At 44.2% G+C, this 12,237-nt stretch overlaps 1 protein-coding gene across 3 annotated transcripts in view; it reads right to left on the reverse strand.

Annotated features, from left to right (window-relative positions):
• ZC3H3 (zinc finger CCCH-type containing 3) overlaps positions 1–12,237 on the reverse strand; it is a 139,702-nt gene that overhangs the window by 34,125 nt on the left and 93,340 nt on the right. For 2 of the 3 annotated variants that reach the window (XM_015856440.1, XM_015856442.2), the window contains exons 6-8: positions 4,495–4,582; positions 2,450–2,608; positions 933–1,002 (exon numbers count right to left, since the gene is read on the reverse strand). In XM_015856440.1, coding sequence (XP_015711926.1) covers positions 933–1,002; positions 2,450–2,608; positions 4,495–4,582 — 317 coding nt within the window. The remainder of the gene's footprint in view (positions 1–932; positions 1,003–2,449; positions 2,609–4,494; positions 4,583–12,237) is intronic. The other variant, XM_015856441.1, reaches the window with a different exon arrangement.

The raw sequence follows: 12,237 nt of genomic DNA on the forward strand, positions 1-12,237 counted from the left end.
AAACAACTTCAAACAGTCCTCCCTCCTTCTATCAGTCCTCATCCCCATTGCTCCTTGTCATGCCATGAGTCATGGAGTACAGCTGTCCCCAGTCTATCTTCTCTGTTTTATATACTCATGATTAAGTGACTCTGAAGAAAGAGACATGTAAAAAACATATGGTGCTTTGTGTCTTGCTCGGAGCAACTCCGCTCACCACCAGCATAACTTATGAGCTCCTTGGTGACAACGAACGTGCTGTATGCAGAGAGGGGAGGAAAAGGAGACGAGAAAACTATGAGGGAGGAAAAGGAGACAAGAAAATTGTACGTCCAAAGGCAGCGATGCACCCTCCTTTTCCAGTGATGCTCAAATGGAAGAGAGTGAAGAAGGTGCCACAAGGGCAAATATTCACAAATATTCCAAGCAAGATGAAAACAATGATGAAATCAAAAGCCATTCTGCCCATCAGTTTCACTGCCTAGCTTTTACAGAGAGGTGAACGTATGTACAAAGGCTCCTGAACGCTGTGACACTGTCCTTCTTTACCCCTAGCATGGGGTGATTTGGAATAAGGATGATCCTGTACAGGTAACTAAGGATTAGATGCTGTAAACACTGCTCCCATGCACTTTCTCTGTGATCACTGGAGTTTAAGTGCTCCTTAACCCATCACATGTCACCGATACTTCCAGTAGCCCCAGGTGCTCTGGTTTCCAATCCACTGCTTAACACACTAATCTACTGATTCACCATGCTGGATTAAGCAGCACACTCTGCTCCCATTATAAGCCCTGACCCTGTAATGAGCCTGAACAGCTTGGCAAGCAAAGTACAAACGAACTCTATTTGAAGCACTCTATAACAGAGGTTTCCCTACAGCCATCATAAACATCTCTGTAGGTCAGCTTGTTAATAAAGCTACAGCAAACTTGTTAGGAAGCCATACAGACCTTGTCCTTGGAAACTTTGTGGGAAAATGGGCACTTCCCATCCGTCTTCTTGCACGTGCCACGGAGAAACCTGCCAAGAGAACAGAGGGAGAGGGGTGGGTATGAAAATAGGCTAAAAAAAAAGCCAGTTTTTCAACATTGAGTCTCCTATCTGATACATACAACTGCTCAAAAGTTCACCATTAAAGCCTATAACATGCCTTAAGTCATAGAATCATTGAATTACAATGGCTTGGGTTGGAAAGTTCCTTCCTTTCTCCCTTTCTCCCTTCCTTTAGTTTAAAACCACTCTCCACTGTCCTATCACTATCAGATTGGTACGAACAAGATATAAATGGGAACATATAGATGTAAAAAAATGTTTGATTGACGGCAGCTGGATTTGCAGATCTTTACAACTACAGCATAGCTTCTCAATAAAGGACAACCTGAAACAAACACAGACTGAGAAAAATAAAAGATCATGAGGAAAAAAAAAATATAAAGTAGGATTGTATTATGAGAAACTGAATGCAAGCAAGTGAAATCAGCTTAAAAAAAATGTAGGAAAAAAATGATCTTTCCCTCCTATATGGTCTCCCATGGAGCTTTGTGAAACCTACAAATGATTCCTCGTGCAGAAGCAATTTTAAGAAGAAATTACTCAAAGAGTTCATCAGCAGAGTTGGCTTTTCCACGCTTTTTAAACGACTAATAATATAGTTTAATCAACTGTTGGGCAGGTATAATGAACTGGCAACATTAATCAGTTCTCCCATAATAAATTACTAGGCCTCTTAGCTGCGTGGCATCACAGGCTGAGGGATTCAAACTTGTTGCATGGAGTGGATGGAATGGCTGTTTTGGGGGCTGGCTAAATAGTTTAGTTTCAAATTCAGCCTTGCAAACGGCAATGGCATTGTCAAACTGACAGTGGTAACTGGTGCAAAGAATTACCATTCTAATTATATTCAACACATGTTGACTGCATCTTATTACAAATTCTTAAGATAAAAAATACATTACTTCAATCTTTTACCTTTTTAGCTGTCATCAGTATCGTAAGAGACGTAAGTGTATAAGTGATGGGATCCACTTCCAAGACATGAAGTAAGTATTAAAAGAGTTCCATAGGCCACACAAACAACTAAAGCATGTATTCTAGTTGTGTGATGCTTAATTATCATGAGTAGGTATGAAATGTCATGTAGAGAAATTACCAGAAGAGATTAAATAGATCAGGATTCTCCTGCCTGGCAAGTCTGGATAGAAAAGGAAGATTACATAGAGTTACAAATGGTGCCTAGAAGGTGATTAGGGAACTATTAACCTTTCCTTCTCATGACCTATGGACAAGGAGGTGCCTAACCTAGTAGGGAAGCAGCCATTTGAGGAAGCATTTTTCATGCAGCAGTTCTCATGGCTTTTTATCTCTTTAATTGGGAGTTTCCATGCAGACTGTCACACACACAAGTTCCAAAGCCAACTGATGGCCCAATGATGGGTCACAGTGTATGGAATACTGCATCCATCCATACCTGGTGCAGACAGCCACCTTCTCTGGATCATGGATGTAGGGGCAGTTCTCCCCACGATTGCACTTGCCGAAGCGGTTGTAATACATGCAGTATTCCTTCTTCTTCTCTTTCTTCTGCTTGGCTTGACGGATGATGGCCAAACTCCGCTGAACAGCACGGCTAAACAGAGCAAGAAGAACATTTCCAACTTCAGTACAATGATATCACACACAGAACATGGTTCAACAGTACCCAAAATCACAGGAAAGACCAAGTTGCACTTTGAAGAGAGAATCAAACATTCAGAACATCTGGGTTATAAGCTTTTAGGTCTTTCTGGGTTGTTTTATTTTATTTTTGCCAACTTTAGCATGAATCTTTAAAAATCTAGAAGATTAGGTTAATTTTCTAGCAAATGTCTGCATTTGGGATAAAGTATTCCCATGCTTTGAGCAATCGGATCCAGTGAAAGATGGTAGAAGTGTTGGACTAGATGATCTTTAAGGGTCTTTTCCAGCCCATATTGGAAATCACTTCTGCAGAACACCTGAGAACAAGAAGGAACCCAGTAGTTAGCCAGGCATCCTCGAAAGCCCGTCCCAGTGTTTGTCCACCTTCATGTTAAAGAAATGTTACCTCGTGTCACCTCACCTTGAGCAGCTTTATGACATTCCCATGTATCCTATTGCTGCAGAGAAGAGATCAACACCTCTCTTTCCACTTCCTCATAAAAGTTGTAGGGAACAACGAGGTCACCTCTCAGCTTCCTTTCCAAAACAGACTAAGTGTCCTCAGCCTCTCCTTGTAGGAGAGGTCATGATGCCAACCACAAGCTGGACTGTGAACACAGCCGAGAGGATAAGGGAGGGGATCCATCCTCTCTATTAGAATTATTATGGTGCCTGCAACACCTCAGCAGCATATAAAGTCCAATCTGGGATTCTCAGTCCAACACAAACAGTGAGTCCAGTAAAAGGCCACCAAGTTGGGCCTGGACAATAGGATATCTAAGCAGAAGCCAGGAGCATATTTGCTTACTCAGGAGAAGACAAGTAGGGGTTTTTAGGCTGCAAGGTAACACCAAATACCAGAAAAAATTAAGTGCCTGGTATCACTAGAATTTAATTAACAGTATCAGAAGTTGCCTAGCACACATCTTCCATGAGCCTGCAGTTGAAGAAGTGATTACCCACCCACTATAGGACTGTATGGGAGCAGGATGAGGTGAAGAAGCATTTCATTGCTGAAATTATGATATGGAAAAAGGGCTCTCTCAGTCAACACCCTTTGTGAAATATTTGGCCAGCACATTATACACACCGAAATTACTTGCAGGATGGACACAACCATCAATTAAGTGATGGCAGACTTTAAATTAGGTGGTATTAGAGATGGGTTATAATAAAACATAGCTAAAATCTGGCACCAAGTCTGCCTACAGACATCTGGAACCAAGACACTTTGGGAATAAATTTTAGTCTACTACAATTAAGAGGAACTTGTCTGCAAATGCTCGTACTTAAGGACGCGATGATACGTGGCACATCTGTAGCATAGAAGGAAGGCAATAAGAAAGGCAGCGGGGTGTAAAGCAGTGGCAACGTGCCGTCGTTTTCCCACTCGTGGTGCTTTCCAGTTGCCACATGCTTGGTTCCCAGTTAGCAGGAGCAGCAGAGCTGGCTGGGTGCTCAGCAGAGAAGGAAAACCTGCAAGTTTGCTGGGTTGTGTTGGGATGTAATTTAGTGGCTCATGAAGGAAAAGAATACAAACTGCTGCTCTACAGATGGCAGTGACACTGCAGCCCTTGAGAACAATAGAGTTGTTGTAAAAAGGGACTTTCAGAGAAGGCTAGAGAAGGATTTGAATTCTTAAATGTGCTGATATCCATTACCGACCTTTCAAACCCTCTCAAGAGGAACTTGCAGAGCAGCAGCCAGCATCTTCCTGCTAAGTTTACAACTGACAATGGGGGTGAACAGAGCTTCACCAAACTAAGAGCCAAGGAAACAGCCCCATCACGTGCTTCAGACACCACCCTGAGCACAAATCACACTGTGGGTACAGACCTTGCGATGTATCGGCTCGTGGCTGATCGGTTCAGGCAGCCAAATGGAGAGAAGCCAGGACTGCTGGGCGTGCAGCTCAATCGTGCTGCTGGAAAACAGGAAAAAAACCAGACACGTTCATGACCATTTGCTCAGAATCACAACATTTTGCAGGGATTCTTTGGCATATTATTATTGCTTGGATGAGTTTGCTCTTTGCAAGCTTTGCAGTGAGGATACGACCTGCAAATAAAGGTCTCTGAATGCTGCAGGGATCCTTTCCTTGGTGCTGGAAATTGCTCTTGGGAAATTCACACATTGGCTGCAGAGCACAATTTGAGGTTGCAGCAGCCCAGGGAAACCCAATGGCTGACTTTAGTTCTGTGCATACATGCAATTAAATTGTCCTTGAGTGCCATAGGAAAGACTGAATTGAAAATAAAGGCATTTCCAGGTGGTAGCAGCGTGCTTCAGTCACTCACCTGCCAGCCTGGGTGTGCTGGGGAGTGAGTGAGTGGAATTTGATAGTGCAGCAGCAAGCAATCCCAGCGCTCGAGCTGTCACTCTGGCTGCCAATGGCTGCAAAACCCCATCTGTTCCCTTTGCAAATGCAAAGAGCAAGCGTGATGCTGGTGGCCCGTGCATGGAGATCGGAGGCACTGAGAGCTTGCAGGATGCAAGCAAAAGTCTTTGGATGCAGCAGATATCGCATGGTGTGTTCAAGCTTGGTGCAAAATCACTGAGTATTACAAGGATATTTGATAGAACCACAGAATGGGTGGGTTGAAAGGAATCTTAAAGATCACAGAATCATAGAATGCTTGGCCTGGAAGGGACCTCAAAGATCATAGTACCACAGAAACAGAGAATGGTTGAGTTAGAAGGGACCTTAAAAACCATCCAGTTCCAACCATGGTCGCCACCCACCAGATCAGGCTGCCAGGGCCCCATTCTCATGTGCCCAGTTTCTCAGCCTGTCCAGAACCCTCTCTGAATGGTGTCCAGCCCTTCTATTGTGTCAACTGCCCCACTCAACTTAGTGTCACCAGTAAACTTGCTGACAGTGTACTCAATATCATGACATTGATACAGATGTTGAAGAACACTGATCCCAAGATGGACCCCTGGGGGAAACCACTCATGACAGGCCTCCACCTGGACATAGAGCCACTGACAACAACACTCTGGCTGCAATTATCCAACCAATTCCTTATCCACCAAACAGTTTACCCTTCAAAACCATCCCTCATCAATTTAGAGGTAAGGATGTGGTGTGGGACTGTGTCAAAGGCCTTGCACAAGTTCAGGTAGATGACAGCAGTTGCTTCCCTTTGTTCACTAATGCCTCCACTCCATCATAGAAGGTCACCAGATTGGACACAAGAACTGTTTTTGGGGATGCTTGTTTTTTGGCTTTTGGCTCGGGTTCTGCTTCCCCAAGGGAAAGATGACGAGGCCATCATGCTCAAGCAAAGCTGACCTCCCAAACAATGCAGGGAGAGATCCAAATCAAAGCCCGTCATTAGGGTAAGGTTAGAGCATCCCTCAGTCCTCCACAATTACTTTTAAAGCTCTTGAAAGCAAGCTCAGCAGGACAAACTATCCCAACAGTAGGATCCCCAGGGCAGCAGACAATCTCTCTAAATATTTAATACCTGGGCATAAAAGCAGACTCTGGGGTATGAGCATCTTTCTGTGCTCATGTGCCATCCTTTTAGTTAAAGCATCCTGACAACCACATCTTTTAGCCAGAGAAGAGGAACTGCTAAATAAATAAATAGATAAATAAATAAAGGGTGCAACGGTCTCCTCCGTCTGGTTTTAAATGGATATATACCCACACTACAGGCATGGCTGAATGGTTGGTTCTTTTCACATCTTTCATCTTCTGGCAAGAAGAAATGTTATTATACACAACCTAAAACCATTTGAAACTGTTGGGAGAATGGAACGTGTGCCACACTGGATGCATATAACCCTTTATAGATTACTACTAGGAATTAATTCGCAGCCTCCAAGCAGTTTCAGTGTGTGCGAGTCACTCCCACTCATTGCAAGATGCAGCACGGAAGCACCCATCAACCACATCCAGCAGCCTGGCAGCTGGCAAAGCAACATCTCCTCCTTGCTCTCTAATTACTCTGAGTGGAAATATTCGTCCAACTAATAGAGAACTGCCTAAATATTTACCCAGGAGGAGACAGCCCATCGGCCGCGTGGTTCAGAAGCTCTGTAATTATGTGTTTTTTTAACATGCAGCAGCCTGGAAAGAGGCAAAGCCTCATTTCTCTCTTCTGTCTATTGGGATTTATGGAGCTGCAGCACAACGTTGGTTTTAGAAGCTTTTCCATCACGCAAAAAAGAAAGTTTAAATGGAATAACAGAATAACAGAATCATTAAGGTTGGGAAAGACCTCTAAGATCACCAAGTCTAACCCCAACCCATCTCACCATGCCCATTAAACCACATCTCCAAGTGCCATGTATCCACAGTTCTTAAACATCTCCAGGGACGGTGACTCCATCACCTCCATTGGTAGCCTATTCCAACGTGTCATCACTCTATAATACAAGTGATTCTCTGCAAGCCTCGAAGCAATGAGTGATGAAGGTTAGGGCAAGACAGATGCAAGGTGAAGAGCTGAGCTATCCAAAGGCGCCTATGGCCTATGGGGTTGAGAATGAATACCTAAGGCATGGAAAAGGGTTAAAAATAGGAGCTGAAATGTGCTTCGTGTGCAAGCCATAGGGCTCCAGACTCCAGTGCAACGTTGAGAGACATGAATTACTGGGCTTGCTGGGGATGGGGTGTACTGGTTGATAGGATGATCGTGGAGGTCTTTTACCAAGCCTTAGTGAGATCTGCTGATTCTATGAAAGCAGAATGTCTGTAGTGTCCCTAAGTTTGGTTTTGAACCCTGCAGAGCCTCACTTGGCCCTTCCCCCAAATGAACTTTGCAAGAGAGGGATTAAGCACAATGAAAGAGCACCAGTACAGGGACAAAGTACTGCTGGAGCAGGACAGCGAACTGCACATCCCTATGTTAAATGCAGAATTTCCATTATTCCAGATATTTATAAGTGTGCACAGGAAAAAAAAAAAAAAAAAAAGAGAACGAAGAAAAAAAAAAAAAAAAAAAAGCTGCTGGGTGAGCATCAAAGAACTGCACATTAAGGGCTTTTTAACTGATTACACACAGCACACCGGCGTCAGGCTTGATATTTTATATCCTGCATAAGGGACAGGTGTTTTTCTCTCTTCCTTATTTTTTTTCCTTAACGATTGAGTCAGGTCGAAGCGCATCATCTGTAAGGAAACCCGCAGCCCGTGCAAACGGGGCTGTTTCTCTTCATGCATCATCCCAACCCGACGCTGGCTCTCGGAGAGAGACGAGAAGTGATTGTTGTACCTCACCCAGCCGTGAGCCTCGGTGCGTCGCTCCAGAGGGAGCGGAGCTGTCATGTTCATTAAATGCATGATTACAGCTATGATTAATGGCGGGGGCTACCGCCTAACTCTTCTTCTTTTATTTTCCCAACTCTGTATGAATCCACAGCACAATAGCCTGGCCCTGGAGGTCCCTCGGAGGACACATCCCACTCTGAACTTTGCTTTTGAAACAAAATGGAGCAAGGTGATCGTGTCAATGAAGGCTCCCCATTGAAAAGGTTGGAGGCTGTACCCCTGTGACAGCACCCGCACATTAATCCAGATGGCTTTCCTCATAGACTGTAGGATGAGATGAGTTCCTTCCCCTGGTACCTGGTCCCTTTCCTCCAGGGAAAGGCTGGCAGATATCTCCCTTGGCAAACCACCTTGGCAAACCATACAAACCACTCTCGGGTGCTCCCCACAGTGGGATGCTTCCATGCACCTTCAACACCTCTGTGCAACTCCCCACTGCCTCAGGGCTTCTTAATGCTTTCTGAGAATGCCACCTAAGATTTCCCCTTGCATGCAAATCAGCTGAAAACATCACAGGGAGGTTGTGTGGTTAATTATCTTCTTAATTATTTAGGCAGGATTTTATTGCTCCTAGGGCACAGTGAAGTAGTGGGAGACAAGGGGATGCACTGGGGCCAAGCACTACAGTGGAGTAATTACGCTCGGGAGCATAATGTTAGGGCATCAGGTAAACTCCCTTGTGACAATGGGACCTCTAAGCCCATTACAACAACCCCAAATCAAACTCTCACACAAGGAAAGAAATGGGCTCCATTCCAAGTGTAGGATGTTGCTCCAGCTCAGGGATCACTGATGTAGGGTTTTGCCTCAGCACTGCATTATTTAGCCTTGCTGTATAACCTGCACCATTGCAGCTTGCTTCTGCTCAACCCCCTTCACGCATGGCCTGGGCACTAAGAAGAAAAGGCTCTTTTCAACCATGCCATCCCCTTTAATAGGTCACGTTATAACTGTGCTTTGCCTTCTGCGGCGCGGGCAGCCTACTTCTGGAAGAGGCAGCCATTCATTTTGTGGGGCTCTCCTGCCTTTATTGCTGAACAAAAAGTTTTGAGGCTGGCACTCAGGAAATTTATTTCTTTAATTATTATTCATTTAAGTGGCTTCCACTGTTTCAGATGATCAGCACTAGCAGCTGCTGGGGGTAATTTATTTTACTCACCAGATAGCAGAAGCCCTCACTTTCTGGAAGGTAACAACAAAACAAGGGCTTTTAAAGCAGCTTTTCACGCTTTTCTGCCTGACCGCATCCCAGCTCTGAACAGGAACATGCATGTCCCTGCTTCAGGCACTCACAGGCGTTTTGTTATTAGCAAAGCACGCTCAATTAACAAAGCATGCTCTGGTTTCAATGCTGTTGCACAATCAGCTCTGTGGATGCTTGCAAGGAGCATGGAGCATCTACCATACTCTGCAGACCCTGGATCCAGTGGTGCTCCTCAAAGAGAGCAGGTCCCAAACCCAAGGGGTTTAGCTCAAAGGGATCAAGGGATTAAGAAATCCTAAAACTGAGATGATGGAGCTAAAAGGGCCCAGGGACTGAATGGCTGAGTAACCCTAAAATCAAGGGATTATGCTCTAGAGAAGCTGAGAATTGAGCAACTCCAAACTTGAGGGTTTGAACATAAATGAACCAAGGGATTGAGTGGTCCCAAAAAGAAGAGACTGAGTTCAAAAGGACTCAAAAGCACTGAGCAATTCCAAAAAGAACTGAACAATCCCAAACTTGAGGGATTGAACTTGAAGAAGCCAAAGGACTGAGCAAATGACTGAACTCAAAAGGGACCGAGGGATTAATTAATCCCAAAACCAAGGGATCAAACTCCAAGGGGTCAAATCCCAAACCCACTGGATTGATCTTAACAGCGACATGGAAGAGAGAAATCCCAAGAGATTGGAAATCCCAGTTGAGCTTGAGGGAACAAGAGGTTGAGGGTTTCCAAACCCGAGTCTGAGTTAAAAAGAAGAAAGGGTTGAGTAATACTGAACCCAAGGAATTGAGTTTGAAGGGACCGAGGGATTGAGCAACCCCAGAACCAAGAGACTGAGCTTGGAAGAGATGAGGGGATTGAGCAAAGCCAAAGCCAAGCAACTGAACTCAAAAGGGCCCAAGGGACCAAGCAATCCCAGAACCAAGGGTTTGAATCTGAAGGGTTAAAGGGACAGAATAATCCCAGAAACAAGGGAGTGAGCTTGAAGGACTGAGAGGCCTTACTCAAACAACATCTAAATCAGCACAGTAAAGCAGTATTCCAACTTGAGCTGTTCTCACACCTTTGTGCATTAAGTTGGGCTCTTCAATCATCCCATCCCAACGTGTTTTGCGGAATGAAGGCAGGACAATTGAGGCCACAGAGGGGTGAACAAGCTACTGGAGCTTGGGACATTCTTTAGCATGATGCAGTGGTGGGGATGTTTGGGCATGAGCTGCAAGTTTTCCTGGGTATCCAAAGTCACAAAGGGAAAATTTCCTTGCAAGAAGTAACTCTGGGTGTTGCTTAAACTGCAGTGAGCCCGCATGGTGGGCTGCAATAGCTTTACCTGCACTGCTTGTGCCTAGATTGGGGTCAGGGCTGCTTTCTGCACAGGGTCAAACCTTAATTTTGTTCCTGCTGCTTTCAATTTCATACTGAGCTGCTCTATTTTTTATTATTTTTTTATTATTATTTTTCTTTTATTTCCCCTTTCAAACTTATTTTTGAAGTGCTGTGTTGCCAGAACCTTTTGCTTCTTTCCCTGATTTCATGGAAATTCCTCAAGCATCCGAATAATGCAGCAATTGTAGTAAGAAATGACGGAAAGGTTTGCTCAACCAGTGTACTGCATTTGCTTAATTAAAGCCACATCTAATTGCAATGCATCAAACACTTTCCACACTGCCCTGCTGCCACGTTTCCTAATATTTCCACAAAGTGAAAAATAGAATCTTTGCATTTCTGATTGTAGTCATGGCACAGAGAGACAAAATACCAACCCAATAAATTCAGGTGAACAGCAGAATTATAACCCATCGTTAAGTAAATCCCGGGCTATTAAACTGTCATGAGCACTTCCCACCTCTCTGCTACCCCAACACACATTGGAGATTAAAAAGAGGAAAAGTTTTGCACAATATCCTCCCTTCATCCCTTTGTCTCTCCCCAAAATTGCACACTTGGCTGTGTTTCTCTGCATGGTCCCAGTCCAGCACTGGATATTTATGGACAAGGATGAATCCATCAGCCTTTTGTTAAGTTCCCTAAGAACAAATTCACTGTTTTCCAGTTGTTAGATGAATTTAAAATCTTTCATGCATTAGGATGAATGAAAAAAAAAAGGTCTGGAACAAGAGTTATAAATATGGGATATGCAAACACCAGAGCTCCAAACAGCAGCAGAAAGAGTAATTTAAGCATCTCCCACCTCCTAAATTTCCAATAACCTGAACTGTCCTTGAAAAAAATCCAATAACAGAGACGTTACAGTCAACCCAACCAATGTACTCCTTCAACAAAAGCCCTGAGTGCTACAATGGAAGACCCATGGGTTTTTGGCTGCTCTGTCCTGAAAGCTGGCCCCTAAAGCTGGACCTGCTCCATCTGACACCTTCCATGGCCACGTCTTGAGGGTTTTGCCCACCTTTTGCTGCTCCAGTAAAAGTCTGCTGTGTTGAATCAGTGCTTGGAGATGGTCCTCAATCACAGATCTGTACTCAGGATTGTTCTTCCCTATGGGCTACAATGGTCTCATCTCCATTAAAAGTCATTTCATTTTTTTTGAGCCATTTCCACTTCTTGTTACAATTGCTTTGAATTTACCAAGTTCCCTGACAGCAGAAGTACTCAGAAGTTCCTGGTCCCATGGAAAGGCAGCAGGAGTGCAGGGATTTAGAAACTACTGATGGGATTTTTGTCCCTGCTCAAAGCTCTTCTCCTCCCTCCTATAAACCTTTCCTTTGCAGCTTTGTTTAATGGGACCTGGTGAGTGACAGGAATAACCCATTCACCTCCCAGCACTACATCTCAAAGGGATGGGCTGTAAGAAGGGGTAAAATGAGGGAGATGGGACATCTATAGTTCGCATTTCCTTACAGCCACCCAGGATACCCCAAATTGGGGTAGAAAAAAGCTTCCAATGACACTTCCCAATGACGCTGTCCTATTTATTCCCTCTCTTCATTCAGACTTTTCCACATACACATATTGTATGTGTATGTCAATACAGCATTAGTGTCATAAAATGACTTTGGCATTAGATTGCTTTTTAGCATCATTCTGAACACGTGTCATCTCTGCTGCTCCATCATCCACAAAAAAAACACC

Source organism: Coturnix japonica, chromosome 2, assembly GCF_001577835.2.
Source record: "Coturnix japonica isolate 7356 chromosome 2, Coturnix japonica 2.1, whole genome shotgun sequence".
NCBI lineage: Eukaryota > Metazoa > Chordata > Aves > Galliformes > Phasianidae > Coturnix > Coturnix japonica.